Source organism: Coregonus clupeaformis, chromosome 2, assembly GCF_020615455.1.
Source record: "Coregonus clupeaformis isolate EN_2021a chromosome 2, ASM2061545v1, whole genome shotgun sequence".
Lineage (NCBI taxonomy): Eukaryota > Metazoa > Chordata > Actinopteri > Salmoniformes > Salmonidae > Coregonus > Coregonus clupeaformis.
In genome coordinates this window covers 1,574,031-1,593,694 of record NC_059193.1, presented here as the reverse complement: position 1 = coordinate 1,593,694, position 19,664 = coordinate 1,574,031, and the positions used below count along the sequence as shown (strand labels likewise).

Here is a 19,664-nt window from a genome sequence, read left to right as displayed (position 1 = left end):
GACTCTGTCTGGGAAGGGGGCGCTAATCGTGTTAGCCTGTCATTAGCTAGCGCTAACGCCGGGATCATTGTCTCCCTGCAAAATGCTAGAAACTGATTAGCCATCCGCTGGGGCTAGCGTTAGCTAAGGGTAGAGCTGGGGTTGAGGCTTCCCAAATTGCATTAAGGAAATGCACTGCTGGAGTATCATTAGAGTGACACAACGCGCTAACTGCTAACACTGGTCTGGCGCGGTCACGTGATGGTGGAGTCTCAGCGGCAAGCGCCCTGATTGGTTGATTGGATTACGGGAGGTGCATTACCAGAGCTGTGATTGGATTAGAGGGGCTGGGGAGGGAGGATGTGAGTGTGTGTGTGTGTGGTTTAATGAAATGGTGGGAGGGTCTGGTGTTACAGGGGGACGGGGAGAGAGGACAGGGTTACTGCTAGTAGACACTAATCAGGTTTCATTGGGTGTGTTTGGTGCCATAATTTCTGTGTGTGTGTACATGATCTGTATTAGTGTGAAAAGATCTTGTTTAGTATTGTGCAGCACAGCGTACAGAGGTCTCTATGAGTTGTCCCTATGGAAGTTATTGCCTCTGTATTCCGATACGACAGAGTGAGTGAATGAACGAGGGAGATAAGATGGTATCTGGGGTTCAGTGGAATAATAAAGCAAGATGTTTAGTCTCAGAGCCTTTTGATTTCCTGAAAGTTGAAACTGCCCTGGAGATAAATGGGAAAGAGTGGGAATATACATAATTGATTGCATTAACATGAGTTTGATATGATAATCGGGCTTATGAAGTTAGAAATGTCTTTCCACCCAACGTCTTAATTTCCCCGCTGGTCCCACAGACTTTATTAATAGAATGTTTGATAACATTTGAGGCTCTGGTCAACAGTAGTACTGCTAATACTGTAGTAAATCTATTTCCCTATAGATACTGTACTGATATCCTAGCACTGTTGCCTCCTGCCTAAAAGAGTTTGGCCTCTATTGGTATAAAATTTAATTGACAATAGTGTCTGAAGGATGTTACTTTGGGGGCATTTGGACCCTGCCTGTAGTGGTAGTGGTAGTAGTAATAACAGTAGTAGTAGTAGTGGCAGTGGTAGGGGTAGTGGCAGTAGTAGTAATAGATGTAGTAGTAGTAGTAGATGTAGTAGTAGTAGTAGATACATTAGCAGTAGTAGTAGTAGTAGTAGCAGTAGTAAGTCTAGTGACACTGCTGGGGTAGAGGTTTTGTTTGTGTGGTTTATGCACACAGTATGCCTGTTTCTCTATAAGTATGAGGTAGAGAGGTGTGAGGATGTGCTGGGCAGTGTGAGGATGTGCTGGGCAGTGTGAGTAGGTGTGTGTGCAGTGTGAAGGGGTAGTGCAGCTGTTCCAGCAGTATTCCCGGCAGAGCTCTTGGCATGATGGAGCTCTCCCAACCGGAACGCTGCTACCTAAGAGTGACCTCATTACACACAAACACACAGACACACACTCATACAAACACACACACACAGACACAGACACACATACTCACACAGACACTCACACATACACACACTCACACACTCACACACACAGACACAGACACACACCAGTTTTCATTATCCTCTCTCCAGCTTCTATGAATCTGTCCTGAGGTCCAAACACACATCATCACACTTCGTTAGTAGCTCTTACCTGAGGTAAACACATAATGAATGCCCATCCCAGACACACACACACAGTACGTACAAAACGGCACACCTACACACACACCGGTATCATACGACTCAAAAATCTAATCAAATGTATTTATAAAGCCCTTTTTTACATCAGCAGATGTCACAAAGTGCTTATACAGAAACGCAGCCTAAAACCCTAAACAGCAAGCAATGCAGATGTAGAAGCACAGTGGCTAGGAAACACTCCCTAGAAAGGCAGGAACCTAGGAGGAAACCTAGAGAGGAACCAGGCTCTGAGGGGTGGCCAGTCCTCTTCTGGCTGTGCCGGGTGGAGATTATAAGAGTACATGGCCATTAAGACCAGATTATTCTTCAAGATGTTCAAACGTTCATAGATGACCAGCAGGGTCAAATAATAATCACAGTGGTTGTAGAGGGTGCAACAGGTCAGTACCTCAGGAATAAATGTCAGTTGGCTTTTCATAGCTGAGCATTCAGAGGTCAAGACAGCAGGTGTGGTAGAGGTTGAGAAAACACACCACCCTTTACGGTATAGCTACAGTGAGGGAAAAAAGTATTTGATCCCCTGCTGATTTTGTACGTTTGCCCACTGACAAAGAAATGATCAGTCTATAATTTTAATGGTAGGTTTATTTGAACAGTGAGAGACAGAATAACAACAAAGAAATCCAGAAAAATGCTTGTCAAAAATGTTATAAATTGATTTGCATTTTAATGAGGGAAATAAGTATTTGACCCCTCTGCAAAACATGACTTAGTACTTGGTGGCAAAACCCTTGTTGGCAATCACAGAGGTCAGACGTTTCTTGTAGTTGGCCACCAGGTTTGCACACATCTCAGGAGGGATTTTGTCCCACTCCTCTTTGCAGATCTTCTCCAAGTCATTAAGGTTTCGAGGCTGACGTTTGGCAACTCAAACCTTCAGCTCCCCTCCACAGATTTTCTATGGGATTAAGGTCTGGAGACTGGTTAGGCCACTCCAGGACCTTAATGTGCTTCTTCTTGAGCCACTCCTTTGTTGCCTTGGCCGTGTGTTTTGGGTCATTGTCATGCTGGAATACCCATCCACGACCCATTTTCAATGCCCTGGCTGAGGGAAGGAGGTTCTCACCCAAGATTTGACGGTACATGGCCCTGTCCATCGTCCCTTTGATGCGGTGAAGTTGTCCTGTCCCCTTAGCAGAAAAACACCCCCCAAAGCATATGTTTCCACCTCCATGTTTGACGGTGGGGATGGTGTTCTTGGGGTCATAGGCAGCATTCCTCCTCCTCCAAACACGGCGAGTTGAGTTGATGCCAAAGAGCTCCATTTTGGTCTCATCTGACCACAACACTTTCACCCAGTTCTCCTCTGAATCATTCAGATGTTCATTGGCAAACTTCAGACGGGCATGTATATGTGCTTTCTTGAGCAGGGGGACCTTGCGGGCGCTGCAGGATTTCAGTCCTTCACGGCGTAGTGTGTTACCAATTGTTTTCTTGGTGACTATGGTCCCAGCTGCCTTGAGATCATTGACAAGATCCTCCCGTGTAGTTCTGGGCTGATTCCTCACCGTTCTCATGATCATTGCAACTCCACGAGGTGAGATCTTGCATGGAGCCCCAGGCCGAGGGAGATTGACAGTTATTTTGTGTTTCTTCCATTTGCGAATAATCGCACCAACTGTTGTCACCTTCTCACCAAGCTGCTTGGCGATGGTCTTGTAGCCCATTCCAGCCTTGTGTAGGTCTACAATCTTGTCCCTGACATCCTTAGAGAGCTCTTTGGTCTTGGCCATGGTGGAGAGTTTGGAATCTGATTGATTGATTGCTTCTGTGGACAGGTGTCTTTTATACAGGTAACAAACTGAGATTAGGAGCACTCCCTTTAAGAGTGTGCTCCTAATCTCAGCTCGTTACCTGTATAAAAGACACCTGGGAGCCAGAAATCTTTCTGATTGAGAGGGGGTCAAATACTTATTTCCCTCATTAAAATGCAAATCAATTTATAACATTTTTGACATGCGTTTTTCTGGATGTTTTTGTTGTTATTCTGTCTCTGTGTTCAAATAAACCTACCATTAAAATTATAGACTGATAATTTCTTTGTCAGTGGGCAAACGTACAAAATCAGCAGGGGATCAAATACTTTTTTCCCTCACTGTATCTACAGGTTGACAACACAGGATATTGAGTATGTATTTGAATTAATTCTGGCGAGCATTTCTTGTTGTCATTCAACCTGACGTTATCAATACCCTAAAGGATTGTCTTCTCTACCTGTAGTTATCAATAACCTAAAGGACTGTCTTTTCCTAACTGCTCGGTATGCCGTCCCTCTAACCACTTATCCAACACAGTCCAGATAGACTATCACACGGTCCAGTCCAGTCCAGATGGACTATCGTCCAGTCCAGTCCAGATGGACTATCATACGGTCCAGTCCAGTACAGATGGGCTATCATACGGTCCAGTCCAGTACAGATGGACTATCATACGGTCCAGTCCAGTACAGATGGACTATCATACGGTCCAGTCCAGTACAGATGGACTATCATACGGTCCAGTCCAGTACAGATGGACTATCATACGGTCCAGTCCAGTACAGATGGACTATCATACGGTCCAGTCCAGTCCAGATGGACTATCATACGGTCCAGTCCAGTCCAGATGGACTATCATACGGTCCAGTCCAGTCCAGATGGACTATCATACGGTCCAGTCCAGTCCAGATGGACTATCATACGGTCCAGTCCAGTCCAGATGGACTATCATACGGTCCAGTCCAGTCCAGATGGACTATCATACGGTCCAGTCCAGTCCAGATGGACTATCATACGGTCCAGTCCAGTCCAGATGGACTATCATACGGTCCAGTCCAGTCCAGATGGCCTATCATACGGTCCAGTCCAGTCCAGATGGACTATCATACGGTCCAGTCCAGTCCAGATGGGCTATCGTCCGGTCCAGTACAGATGGACTATCATACGGTCCAGTCCAGTACGTGAATCCTTTACCAACACACTGGCTCCTAGTGTCTGGGCACAATGTTGCACTGTGCAGGTTACAGCTGAATGACGTGTGTGTGTGTGTGTGTGTGTGTAAAGCATGTTTATTTAAAGCTATGTGTATATTGTGTTTTTAATGTTCAGCTCCTTGCAGTCAGGTCAACAGGTCAGCTTTCACCTCTCTGTCTACTCCTCCCATCCCTGCTGGAGAAAAAGAGAGACACACACAGTCATCCCTCCCTCCGTCCCTCTATCCCCACATACATACAGTTGAAGTCGGAAGTTTACATACACTTAGGTTGGAGTCATTAAAATTCGTTTTTCAACCACTCCACAAATGTCTTGTTAACAAACTATAGTTTTGGCAAGTCGGTTAGGACATCTACTTTGTGCATGACACAAGTAATTTTAACAACAATTGTTGACAGACAGATTATTTCACTTACAATTCACTGTATCACAATTCCAGTTGGTCAGAAGTTTACATACACTAAGTTGACTGGGCCTTTAAACAACTTGGAAAATTCCAGAAAATGATGTCATGGCTTTAGAAGCTTCTGATAGGCTAATTGACATCATTTGAGTCAATTGGAGGTGTACCTGTGGATGTATTTCCAAGCCTACCTTCAAACTCAGTGCCTCTTTGCTTGACATCATGGGAAAATCAAAAGAAATCAGCCAAGGCCTCAGAAGAAAATGGTAGACCTCCACAAGTCTGGTTCATCCTTGGGAGCAATTTCCAAACGCCTGAAGGTACCATGTTCATCTGTACAAACAATAGTACGCAAGTATAAACACCATGTGACCACGCAGCCGTCATACCGCTCAGGAAGGAGACGCGTTCTGTCTCCTCGAGATGAACATACTTTGGTGCGAAAAGTGCAAATCAATCCCAGAACAACAGCAAAGGACCTTGTGAAGATGCTGGAGGAAACAGGTACGAAAGTATCTATATCCACAGTAAAACGAGTCCTATATCGACATAACCTGAAAGGCCGCTCAGCAAGGAAGAAGCCACTGCTCCAAAACCGCCATAAAAAAAGCCAGACTACGGTTTGCAACTGCACATGGGGACAAAGATCGTACTTTTTTGAGAAATGTCCTCTGGTCTGATTAAACAAAAATATAACTGTTTGGCCATAATGACCTACGTAATGTTTGGAGGAAAAAGAGGGTAGCTTGCAAGCCGAAGAACACCATCCCAACCGTGAAGCACGGGGGTGGCAGCATCATGCTGTGGGGGTGCTTTGCTGCAGGAGGGACAGGTGCACTTCACAAAATAGATGGCATCATGAGGAAGGAAAAGGATGTGGCTATATTGAAGCAACATCTCAAGACATCAGTCAGGAAGTTAAAGCTTGGTCGCAAATGGGTCTTCCAAATGGACAATGACCCCAAGCATACTTCCAAAGTTGTGGCAAAATGGCTTAAGGACAACAAAAGTCAAGGTATTGGAGTGGCCATCACAAAGCCCTGACCTCAATCCTATAGAACATTTGTGGGCAGAACTGAAAAAGCGTGTGCGAGCAAGGAGGCCTACAAACCTGACTCAGTTACACCAGCTCTGTCAGGAGGAATGGGCCAAAATTCACCCAACTTATTGTGGGAAGCTTGTGGAAGGCTACCCGAAACATTTGACCCAAGTAAAAAAATGTAAAGGCAATGCTACCAAATACTAATTGAGTGTATGTAAACTTCTGACCCACTGGGAATGTGATGAAAGAAATAAAAGCTGAAATCAATCATTCTCTCTAATATTATTCTGACATTTCACATTCTTAAAATAAAGTGGTGATCCTAACTGACCTAAGACAGGGTATATTTACTAGGATTAAATGTCAGGAATTGTGAAAAACTGAGTTTAAATGTATTTGGCTAAGATGTATGTAAACTTCCGACTTCAACTGTATTCAACAGCCAAACAGTCCTAGAGCAGAGTTTTGGCCTGGGTGATTAAAGCCTAACACGACCATTTTGATAGTCATTAAACAAGGAAATGGGAACAGAACAAACCTGAGAGTCTATTGAATATTCTCCCAGCCACCCCCAACAATACAGATATGAGGGATGTGGAGGGAAAGCTAACCTGTCTGTATTTAAAGGCTCTGATTCAGACTCAGAGGAAACACTCTGTTATCTGTGAGGCACAGAGGTGTGTGTGTGCATGCGTGTGTACGGTCTCGCTGAAGTAAGACTTGACCCGCCTGATGAGTGCACATCAACCCGCTGCCATTTCAGGAGACCATAGGTCCGTAGCTAGGCAACTTGGACCCCCAGTACAAGATGGCGGTCAATGCAGTCAGACATCGGTCAATAACTTAAGCTTAAAGAGCCCCCCGACACACACACACACACACACACACACACACACACAAAAAGCCTTTATGTACTGGCTGTAAAATGGTCCTCTCTCGGACACACACACACACTCATATAAACACATTTTAAAAGCCTAAGTACTGGCTGTAAAGCCTCCCTCTCTGCTCTCACACACCTTTTAGTGGCTGAGTAACTGACTTTAACACATTGTAAAAGGACTGTTGGGCGGACTGTGGCACATCATAAAATCTGTAGATTTCTGCGTTGACTACAAATTATGCTTGAACAGTAATGTCTAATAGGAATACAACAGTTCTACTTTAACAGTAATGTGTCATAGGAATACAACAGTTCTACTTTAACAGTTGTTCTTAGATGCCATGTTTAAGAGTTCTGTTTTGTTGCTGATGTTTTGTACAGTTTCATCTTCACTAGTTTGGACAGGGCAGGACATCTTGACTGGCGCGGAGTTTCCCAAAAGCTTTGTTGTTTTCTCTCAACAACCCATCCCCACAGCAGCGAGAGAGTAGGAACAATCGTAAACTCTATTTCTTGACAGTTAATCTTCTGTGCGGGAAGTGAATGAAATTCACATGACATGAAGCCCTTTCCTGTGCTGTGAGTGGTCTTGAGTAGTCGAGAAAACTAAACTACGATGCAGCCTAGGAAGCTTTCAGGAAATTCAGCCTTGATTGTACTCAAGCCTTCTCTGTTGTGTGTGTGTGTGTGTGAAAGAAAGAAAATGGTAAAAACAGAGCAGAACTCCAATACTAGAGTCTCAGTGGGGAGGCCAGCCCTCCGGAGATGTCCGCCGGGACTCCCTTTCTCTCTCTCCTTTACTTTATTTTCATTCTCATTATCTCTCTCTCTCTCGCTCTCTCTCTCTGATGGATATCACCATGGGGGGTCAGTCAGGTCTTCTTTAAAAAGCGATGAGAGTTAAGTGCGTCATTTTTCACCCTAAATGGATCATTTGTATTTATTTGTCTGACTCTGTCACAGAGCCGGACTTAACCAGGGAGAACATGAAGGCTTTTTAAGAGGCCCCAGCTTCACCTCCTAACCCTATTATAGCCTAAGTGCTTGTAAATGATGATAAATGGACGTTGGACCTATTGAGAACTCAATCTGGGCCTTGTCTTGTAATCCATACTCATGGACATAGGGAAGATAGATCTTAATATGGGTGTCAGTTTTTGGTTAACATATGGTTTTGGATAAATGGATAGAGAAATATTGCACCCATAAGTGTAAGATATGTGCGATGCAATACTACACAGTGAGAAAGTAACTTGGATATCAGTATGCATCTAGGTTTTGGTCAACGTATCTTAGTATTTTCTTGAAAAAATGAAGCAGCGATGTGCGTATAACTGTTGTCCATGCATATTTATAGTACATTCATCCCAACTTAGTGAGTCAAGACATTAGTACGATTTGGTCCAGATAGTTTTTTTTACACAAGCTAGCACAGGACTTTGTCTGGCTAGAGAGACTACCATACTGCTAGTACAGTGGCTTTTTCTATGAGCTAACTGGTGCAGGGGAAGCATAGCTAACCAACTAGTCGCTTAGTATAGAATCTGTTCCCCTCTTTTTTTAAATGATGTTTTCCTTCTCTCTTTCCTTCACCTTTCTGTTCATCCCTCAAACCTACGTGCTTCATTATCCTCCTTTATCTCCCTCTTCCCCATCCTCTTCTCCATGCTATCTCTTTCTTCTACTGGCTTTATTATTTTTATCTCTCTCTCTCGTCTCCTCTCTGTCTACTGTTTGCGTCTGTGTGCTTTCGCTTTTTACATGTTCATATTCTTCGGCCTCTCTCTTTCCCACCCCTCTCTCTCTCCTTCTCTCTCTCTCTCTCTCTCTCTCCCCATCTCTGATAAAGCATCTTATCTCAATGCGGCTCCCTGCAGTCTGTCAAATGCCTCCCTTCTCCTGCTTGGTTTATGTGGCTGTGGTGTATAAACCATACTGTAGATATATGAAGCAGCCCTAAGCGTCCCCTCTCTCCTGCTCTATCTATGGACCAAGGGGGTGGGGAGGGAGACTGGGGAGACTATCTCATATCAATAGAGCTATGTTGGCATGGAGACCTTTACTGATGGCCTCCTATATAAGCAGAGAGATTTATTGTCCCTCCACTCCATAGGTACGGTACACACACCTCCCTCTCTCACCCCGCTCCGCTCATGTCTCCATTTGTTTCAATCTCACCCTCTCTGAAGTTTTATTAAATATCCCAGGCGCCTCGGGGGGATGGCCATGCAGTGAGAGGGGGCTTTTTGATTGACAGCGGATGGATTTGACCTGCAAATGAATCCTCTGGTTGTCTGTGTGAGAGAGAAAGAGGGAGGAAGAGCGAAAGAGAAACCGAGAGGGAGGGAGAGAGAGAGAGAGAGAGATCAGACAAATCTATATGACCGACAGTTCAGAGGAGCCATTCGGTCTCTTCCCAACCCTGAACAAAGAGCATTGTAAAAAAAAATATATATATATATGAACCATGGTCCCCCTCAGATTTCTGACCCATTACATCAGAACATATTAGCTACAAGTCTGATCTTAGACCACAACCAACTTTTTCCTCCTCAAAGGTCACATAATTGAAACGTTTTTGTGCTTTTGATTCCCGTGGGGCCGAGAAACCGATAGAGAGGGAGAGGAGGAGAGAGGGAGAGAGATGTTTACGGATGCCCCAGTATTCAGGTTTCATGGGAACTGGATGAATCACTGCTGTTTTTGACTACATGTAAATATATCATAGACAGTTCCCTTGGAATGGTATTCACTTTGTGGCACTACAGTACCTTCCTCTTGACTACTCCACTAACAAAATCAACTCTAAAACCTTTCTCTGAGACGGTATTAGGAAGATACGGTGCTGTGGCTGTGTAGCACACAGGCCGACTGTATTAGACAGGTGATAGTAACTGATTAGGGAGAGCCTAATGTAATATTGAGAAGGCAGGGATTATCTCTCTCTCTCTCTCTCTGTCTGTCTCTCTCTCTCCCTCCCTCCTCTACCCGTGGCTGTGAGGAGTTAATATTAATCTTAATGATGGATGATGAATGACCCTGCGTGAGCCATAGAGTGTGTGACAGTGTTATTGTCCTGATTTAACTAAACACAGGTCTCTCTATGGAGGAGGGAAAGATGGAACGAGAAAACGGAGGTGTATCTCCCAGTTGCTCGTCAAGGTTTGTCTTTCTCTCTCCCTCTCTCCCGCTTACGCTCTTCCTCTCTAGGCATTCTACCTCTTCACCCCCCGCTCTCCCTCTCTCTCTCTGTCATCTGCAATGGTTTCTAAGAGAAACAAACACTATGAGTTGTATCAGCAGGCTGCACCTGGCATTAACGCAAACGCTTCAGAAAATAATTAGCGGGTGTATGTGGCTACCTGGTCCCTGAAGATGCCCAAAGGCAGTGTAATGAATGCTCTGGGTCTGGGTCTCTGTGTGTGTCTCTGTGTGTGTGTGTGTCTGAGAGTGTCAGAGTGTGTGTGTCTGAGAGTGAGTGAGTGAGTGTGTGTGTGTGTGTGTGTGTGTGAGAGAGACTGTCATCCTTCACCGCAGAGACTTAGAGAAATGGGCATGTCACTCCCGAAGGCAATGAGTGGATTGTCTTGGTGCTTGAAGAGCCTCTATGTATATGAGATGGCGCGTTATGTTCGATCGCTGCTCAAATGGGAAGAATAGCGACAACCTACCACCAGAAATGTCCATTAAATGGAAGGTAACAATGTTAAGAATTTATTTCTGATGGTCCACAACTTGCTGCTTTGTATCAATAGGTGCTTTTCTTGCCTACATGCTGTTAAATGCAGTGGCGGCTGGTGACACGAAAATTGAGGATGGATTGATGATTTTTTTCTTCTGACTTATGGATTGACTGACATCCCTTTGGCCATAATACTGTGGCCATGTTTTGGTGGCCATACTCAGAGGTCCCATGCAACCAGCCCTCCTGCATTGCATCCTGGGTAATGAACCATGTTGTGTCCTTTCAAACGCAACAGGAGGGTGATTTCTCACTACAGGGGATAAATCCAACACCTGATTGGAACTGGAGGGGCTCAGCTGTGCCCCTAATGCCCCTCCAAGGCTCAGAAAGGTGCTGACGGGCGAAATCACCCCCTCTCACTCGCTTAGCCCCCCGTTAGGCGAGGACAGATGGGCTGTCCTGAGTGCTGGTGTGTGCTAACTGCTAAAGGATGACGCTGTCATTAGCTTAATGGCCATAGCATAGGCAGGTGTAGCTTTTATCTATGGGTGGTTTATGGGGTGTGCTAACTGTCAAGAGGCAGATCCTGCTAGCTGTTAGCATAAGATCATTGGTGCAGTTGATAGTCGTTGCTGCTGAGCTTAGCGAAAAGGCACTAACACTTTGGGACCCATATGGCATTGCAGTGGTGATGAAAGAACATTTGTGCACTGTAGCTAGCCTTTAGCATAAGATAAGCTTTGCGATGTACAGCTAGCACCAAAGTGGAACATTTTGGTGGCTCCACAGTACTGAACTATGCAGACAGAGTTTTGGTTAGCATTAGCACACTTGTGATGTTTGATACACTGACACCTCTGTGTCAGTAGCTATTGCTGCAGTGTCAGTAGCTATTGCCTCCGTGTCAATGGCTTTTGCCTCCGTGTCAGTAGCTATTGCCGCAGCGTCAATGGCTATTTCCTCCGTGTCAGTAGCTATTGCCTCCGTGTCAGTAGCTATTGCCTCCGTGTCAGTAGCTATTGCCTCCGTGTCAGTAGCTATTGAGCTTAGCTGCAACACTACCAGCCTTTCATTTGGTGTCAGAAGTAAGGATCAGCCCTTTGGGTGCTGTATTCTTCAAATCAAATTGTATTCGTCAAGTACACGGTTTACAGGTATAAAAGGTGCAGTGAAAATGCTTGTGTGCTAGTTCCCTTTAACATTGCAGTACAATAATCAATCATCAGTCAAACAAAAATCCACTTAGCATGACCAAGGGGACAGCTAGATATAGGAGAGGGCATGTCAATACAATCGGAAACCTAGAGTCATGCAGGCTCTATCAATCAATGCTGATTCGGTACTCAGTTCTGTCGTCAATACTCTATTGTCAGTACACCCACGACGCTGATTTAAAAGGGGAGCCAACTGAGCAGTCTTCATCACTACGATGAGGGGTTTCCTATCTCCTTTTATTGTGTTGTTGATATCATTTTTTTCCATCCTTTTGTTTCTTTTCTGGGTGTGTCCATATTAGACGTTGATTGGCCAGTGTGTCCGTATTAGACGTTGATTGGCCAGTGTGTTTTCTTAGGAGAAAGAACACAATTAGCCATACAAAATAAACCCCTTATAGATCTCCTGTTTCCAGAGGGACAGGTATAGAACCTTTTCTCCTGGTGACAGGGTAGCGCGGGCTGCCAATATTCACACGTCCTCTGGCCCTTCCATTGACGTGGGGAGGGTCTAATGAATGGATTGGCATGCCCGTCACTGTTACGCTGACGGTTACTCCCATTGGCTGGATCAACCTTTGGCCCCATCTCTTCTACAGTATGACTGATCCCAGATGAACCACTGCTGGGGAATGGGCAGAATGTGGAGAAGTCCACATTTTGATGATGTTTCTGTGTGTCTCTCGCTCTGTTCTCTCTCCTCCTTTTTGTCAGTAAATGGGGAATGTTAGCAATTGCTTCTTTTGCAGGTATGTGAGGGCTGAAATGTGCATTGTGTATGGTGTATGATATTGTCTATAAATAATAAACTCTAACCTCTCTCTCCTCCAGGCGGTTTGAGGTGAGTCCAGTGTGTGCTGACCTGCAGGGTCAGATCCTGAAGTGCTACCAGGAACACACTGGGAAGACATTGCTCTGCTCCACTATCGCCTCCCGCTACCTGCAGTGTGTCAACCAAGCTAAACAGGTGGGCCATGGGATGGGGGTGTGTATGTGTACCTTGGGATATGTAAATAACTTTTGTTTGTGTCTATCCCCATCTGCTGTAATTTTATAGGACATGTTGTTTTGTTTACAAATCTCTACTGTCTCAAAAGTATAACTAAAACATTAATGAGTTCTACATCTAATGAAAGGTTTTGTTTATTCCCATATTGCTGCATGCTTTTGTTGTCTGAAAAGAATTGCAATAATGATCATGCCCCACTATGTGCAACTGCTACAGACATTATAAAGTAAGTTCTACTGTTCCAGGATCTGTCTCTCCCAGTAGAGTAGCTATGAGCAACCTCTATAGACATTATAAAGTAAGTTCTACTGTTCCAGGATCTGTCTCTCCCAGTAGAGTAGCTATGGGCAACATCTATAGACATTAGAAAGTAAGTTCTACTGTTCCAGGATCTGTCTCTCCCAGTAGAGTAGCTATGGGCAACATCTATAGACATTATAAAGTAAGTTCTACTGTTCCAGGATCTGTCTCTCCCAATAGAGTAGTTCAGTGTTTTCTAGACCTGTTTCTGTAACTTCATCAAACCCCAGATGTCATGTGTACTTAGGTAACTGTGTGTAGTACCACTAGAACAGTTAATTTCCTTCCTACATGAGTTAATGGTTGTTGCCGGGCGAAAATGCACATACACATCTTTCTCTCTCTATCCTTCACTGAAAAATGTACATCTTAAAGCACTGTCAATGAACACACACTCGCATAGCTCGACTGGTGACACACACACAGGCACACATGCACATACAAACAAACACTCTTGGCTGCCCCTGCGTTTCAGACCATAGTGTTTTCCACTTGGCTACTTGCGCCTTGATGAAACTCACTCTAAACTGTAGGTTCAGAGGAAAAGTCTATTTCCATAATACCTGCTGACGCCGGCTGGTTTCTTTCACTGCTTAAGTGTGTTTTTAATGTAATAAAGTCCAGGCCAGACGACCAGGCCAGACGACCAGGCCAGAGGACCAGGCCAGAGGACCAGGCCAGACGGTGCCGTTCTGATACCATTGTCCTCTGGTTCTTCTTTATTTCTCTTAAGTCATTGGAAAGTGGATGTGTTTTAGGCCCTCTAAGAAACGCATATGGTAATGGTATTGTCACAGCGTTGATATTAGTGGCACACATACACATGCATTTGCGTAGACAGACACACACACACACGAACACACACAAACCACAAGGATAGACGCAAACACACACTCTCCCCTGGCACTCTTCAATTTACAGTAGTGGAGTCAGACAAAGCCTAATTTATATTCTTGATAGGTTTTCTATTAGATGTATTCTTTTACAATTGGACAGTTTCCAGAGTAAAGAGGAGTCTGTTCCGCCGCTCTCCCTCGGGTATTAGTATTACATCTAGGTTTTAAGCTATACATCATGTAAATAACACTATGTATTATTCATTTGTGCGAGTGCTACCTACCTGTAGCCTCTTGGGAATCCCACAAGGCTGTGTGTTCCCGCCACACACATTCACTGCTCTAATCTTGTAAATGTGGAAATCAGCCTGGAATATTATGGTAATCCACAGAGTTTATCAGCTTCCCGCAATCAAAATACACTCATAGTTATGACTGTGTAGAGCGTGTTATCTCTGTAAGAAAAGCTTTTAAAATCATTAGGTGTGGGATAAAACAGAGCCCTGATAAAGTTATACTGCAGATGATAATGTTATACAGCCGACTGTAGAGGGAGAATATAACCTAGTAAAAATAATAGGAGAACAGGTAATACAAGTAATGAGAGTGATCATAATAGTTTATTATTATTATTATTATTATTATTATAGCAATTGCAGTACAGTAGCTACACAGTAACAGAGCAGGAAGCTATGTGGAGGGGTCAAAAGGTCAAATTTATCAAGCACTTGATACGACCTAGATGGTTGTCGGGGTCAAATCTCTGCCTCTCAACCTTCGCTTCTACCCTTGTCTGTGTCTCAATTCATCTTTCTGTGATTCCTTGCACCCTTCTCAATCGTCTTGAAGGAGAAAGCCCAAGGTTCCTCCCCTCAGACCTTCTCCAACGTGTTTTGGGAAGGAGGCAAGGCGAGAGAGTAGGCTAATCGACAAAAGAGACCCCGTTTAGCTATAAAAGACACACCTACCTTCCACAAGCCCTGCTATACTTCACACAACACACAAAACCCCAGCACCCTTCGAGCTTCAAACGGCCCACTAAACCACTAAACATGCCCATAATGAATTACCCCCAGATAGTATTGTCCACTGCATCACCATTGAACACATAATAATAACACGACCTGATCTCAGTCTGAATATTGACTCGTCCAAGAGAGGGGAGAGACGGACTATAGGGTTGTCGTCAGCCAGGCCTTTGTGACTGATAATTACTAGTATTCCTTATCATCGGCCCGCGATAATATTTAGACCTTGATGGCCCCTCTTACACACGCACATTCACACACACACACATACACACACTCCCCGTCACTTTCTAATACACATAACACTAAACGGGTCCAGATAGCGACTGACTGGGGTTATTATATAGAAAGAGGGGGAAGAGAGTGACTGGTAGGACAGATAAAGAGGAAGAAGGCTCTCTTTTGAGAGGCCCATGAATAGAACGTTTATCACAGGGGCCGATCTCTCTCCGGCTCTCTCTTCATTGCATATTCTCGCCGCATGACCGCTTCTTGCCTTGATGCCTCCCCCCGTCCTCTTCGTCCACTCTTGGATCCCAGAGGTCTTAGTAGCTACTATAGCTGTCTTTGTACAACCAGAGTTTAAACACTGTTTAAAACAGCCTGTTCTATGCTTGATGTGATCCTGCTGTAGACAAGTTAGCATGCTCTCTGTCCATTCATATCTATTCAGTTAGGCTACCTCCATTCTGTCACATCACAACATTATTGCTTTTTGTTGCCTGTTAGGTTGGGCAGAGTAAATGTTGTTTATCTATAATGACTGGTGTCTTGGTCATGCTAGTGTGGAGTGTGTTGTCTAGTGTGTAGAATGAATTGATCCGCTTGGTGTTGGACAGCTATAGGGAGGCACTGACACGGATGAATCTAATCTAGAACACAAAAATCTATCGGTCAATGGAGGGGGAAGTCTACTGCCCCTCCCTCCCTCCCTCTCTCCCTCTATCTGTCTTCAGTCTGTTTGTATTTTTCTCCTTTGTTCTCCATCTTTTAAGTAAAACTTTTTTGGCCCGCTTTTCTGTGTGTCCCCCCCACCCATTATTTATCCCCACATTCTTCTCCTCTCCTTTCCCCATCTCCTCTAATTGTTCTCACCACACCTCTCCTGGAATGTTTTATTTTGTGGCATCAAGTGCTATAGCCTGTATCAAATGGGTATTGACAGGGAGGGTTATGTGTTGGGGATTTGTGGCAAGTTATCGCTAATATGAAATCCACTCCCCTCCATCCTTTCCCTCGCTCTCTACCTCCCTCCTTCCCTCGCTCTCTACCTCCCTCCTTCCCTCGCTCTCTACCTCCCTCCTTCCCTCGCTCTCTACCTCCCTCCTTCCCTCGCTCTCTACCTCCCTCCTTCCCTCGCTCTCTACCTCCCTCCTTCCCTCGCTCTCTACCTCCCTCCTTCCCTCGCTCTCTACCTCCCTCCTCCCCTCGCTCTCTACCTCCCTCCTTCCCTCGCTCTCTACCTCCCTCCTCCCCTCGCTCTCTACCTCCCTCCTTCCCTCGCTCTCTACCTCCCTCCTTCCCTCGCTCTCTACCTCCCTCCTTCCCTCGCTCTCTACCTCCCTCCTTCCCTCGCTCTCTACCTCCCTCCTCCCCTCGCTCTCTACCTCCCTCCTTCCCTCGCTCTCTACCTCCCTCCTTCCCTCTCTCTCTACCTCCCTCCTCCCCTCGCTCTCTACCTCCCTCCTTCCCTCGCTCTCTACCTCCCTCCTTCCCTCGCTCTCTACCTCCCTCCTTCCCTCGCTCTCTACCTCCCTCCTTCCCTCTCTCTCGACCTCCCTCCTTCTCTCTCACATGTTCTCTCTTTTTTCTCTCCTTTTGCTCCAGAACAAGTTGAGGACTGGGGGCTAAGAGCGAGGTGCTGTGAGCGAAGAAGGGGAAGCCATGGTGTTTTACTGTGTGGCATTGCGGTTGATCAACCCTTTTATCGACCGCAAATGAGTGGAGAGGAGAGTAAGCACCAGAGACCACAACCCCGACTCGAGGTAGAAACAGAACCGCAACCTGACCAGAACCAGGAAAACAAGACAACCAGACAACCCTGAGAGAGAGAGATGGACACTGCTTAGCCCAACACCCTTCTACCCCTCAACCCCACCCCCACTGACCCCCAAATCCTTTACCCCTTCGTAAGATCCCACCTACCTACACCCCTTCTCCCCCCACCCCACTCCACTGCATGTCTGTCTCTCCTACCAAGAGGGAGGAGGTCAACGGTAGCTCTTCCTAGAGAGGACAGTGCAGTAGCTCTGTGACGCAGCAGTAGGAGAAGTGCAACTGTCTGCCATGTTGGAGACGCATGAAGACATGCAGAGACAGAGTATAAGCCTAGGCTGAGTCCACCAGAACCAATCCAGGCCCAGCGCTGAAGATATCCACACGGACTGAACCACTATCATTACCAACACGCACCACCACCACCCAACCAGCTCCCCCCCCCCCTTACAAAGCCAGCAGTTGGACTAGTTCACCCCATCACCACACCTTTATGGAAATATACCCTCTATCCACTATATAAACCTACATCATCACATGCATGCTATCCACCATGCTTCACCCTACTCTATCCCACTATCCCTTTGCACTATCCTGCACACACACCATTGTTCATTATCTGAGCGTTGTGTGTATGTTCCAGTATGTTAATAATGTATCTGCTTGTTTTGTTTTCATCCGAACCATGTCTCAATCACTTCTGACACACGTCTGATCATAGCAAATAAAAGGAGGATTCCAGAATTGACCTTGTTGTCGTTGAATCTCTATCAATATTAAATGTGAAAGGGGTGTGTGTGTGTGTGTGTGTGTGTGTGCGTGCGTGCGTGCGTGCGTGCGTGCGTGCGTGCGTGCGTGCGCGCGCTACTCCTTTCAATGTGAAAGAGAGGGTGGGGTGTGTGTAAAAGAGACTACCTGTTGTTTAGTCTCTGTGTTGTGTATTTCTATGTTAGTGACATCAGAAGGACGACTGTTCTTCAGCGACGGTGCCGCAGTCATCTTGTCTCGCTGGCGACAACGCACCTGGCAGACAAAGAAGTGGAGAAACCCACCCTGAGAGAGAGATGGAAAGGAAGAGAGGGAACACTCCTCACACTCTCTTCCCTTCCTCTCAGACATCATCAGTCCTCTGTGCTGCTCCACTTGTTCAGGAGGACTAGAAATCTCTCTTTACTTTTTGGAGTGCAATCCCCCTCTCCTCTCACTCTCCATCGGCTTCGCCATGCCGTCTGCACTCTATACCAGACAGTGTGTGTGTGCCTCTCGGTGTGTGGGGGTGTGTGTGTGTGTGTGTGTGTGAAATCCGTGGTCCACTGATCTGTTGGGACGTCGGGTTCATCATGCCAGCTGGAGATGTGTTGAGAAGAAACCTTATCTCAACTCCGTATCAGAAGACACACACACAGACCTACACATACATACACACTCACACAAACACAGAGAATCTAAAGAAAGGAGTGTGTGTGTGTGTGTGTGTGTTAATAAGTCTCTTTGTGTCTGATCCCTCCGTATCAGTTGCTGTTTGACTTGGGGGTTAGGGCTGGTTGACTTTTGGGGTTGGGGAACCAAAGGGGTGGGGGTGACTGGGGTTCAGAGGGGGTGGGAGTTCAGGCCAGGCAGGTGTTACCCGGCCTCTAGAGCAGACCTCTAGGCTTCTGTCTCCTCACTGTCCTACTCATAGACAATATATCAGGTTAAATGTACCAGGGTTCTACACTGAGTATACCAAACACCTTCCTCATATTGAGTTGCACCTCACCCCCCCCCTTTTGTCCTCAGAACAGCCTCAATTCGTTGGGGCATAGACTCTACAAGGTGTTGAAAGCGTTCCACAGGGATGTTGGCCGATGTTGACTCCATAGCTCCAGTTGTGTCAAGTTGGCTGGATGCCCTTTGGGTGGTGGACCATTCTTTTTTATTTTATTTATTTCACCTTTATTTAACCAGGTAAGCCAGTTGAGAAGTTCTCATTTACAACTGCGACCTGGCCAAGATAAAGCAAAGCAGTGCGATAAAAACAACAACACAGAGTTACATATGGGGTAAAACAAAACATAAAGTCAAACATACAAACAGAAAATATATATAGTGTGTGCGAATGTAGTAAGTTATGGAGGTAAGGCAATAAATAGGCCATAGTGCAAAATAGTTACAATTTCATATTAACACTGGAATGATAGATGTGCAAAAGATGATGTGCAAATAGAGATACTGGGGTGCAAATTAGCAAAATAAATAACGATATGGGGATGAGGTAGTTGGGTGGGCTAATTGCAGAATGGCTGTGTACAGGTGCAGTGATCGGTAAGCTGCTCTGACAACTGATGCTTAAAGTTAGTGAGGGAGATAAGAGTCTCCAGCTTCAGAGATTTTTGCAGTTCGTTCCAGTCATTGGCAGCAGAGAACTGGAAGGAATGGCGGCCAAAGGAGGTGTTGGCTTTGGGGATGACCAGTGAGATATACCTGCTGGAGCGCAGACTACGGTTGGGTGTTGCTATGGTGACCAGTGATCTAAGGTAAGACAGGGATTTGCCTAGCAGTGATTTATAGATGACCTGGAGCCAGTGGGTTTGGCGACTAATATGTAG

The 19,664-nt window shown here is 45.5% G+C and overlaps 1 protein-coding gene across 8 annotated transcripts in view; it reads left to right on the top strand.

The window, feature by feature from the left end:
• The window catches only part of LOC121550000 (MICOS complex subunit MIC19), a 106,461-nt gene extending 88,637 nt beyond the window's left edge, over window positions 1-17,824 (top strand). For 6 of the 8 annotated variants that reach the window (XM_045225685.1, XM_045225683.1, XM_045225680.1 and 3 more), the window contains 3 exons: window positions 12,740-12,875; window positions 13,091-13,143; window positions 16,909-17,002. In XM_045225685.1, the coding sequence (XP_045081620.1) occupies window positions 12,740-12,875; window positions 13,091-13,143; window positions 16,909-16,918 (199 nt within the window). In that variant the 3' untranslated portion in view covers window positions 16,919-17,002. Of the gene's footprint in view, window positions 1-12,739; window positions 12,876-13,090; window positions 13,144-16,908 lie in introns of all 8 variants that reach the window. The other 2 variants (XM_045225669.1, XM_045225668.1) reach the window with 1 other exon arrangement.
• The last annotated feature ends 1,840 nt before the right edge of the window (window positions 17,825-19,664 follow it).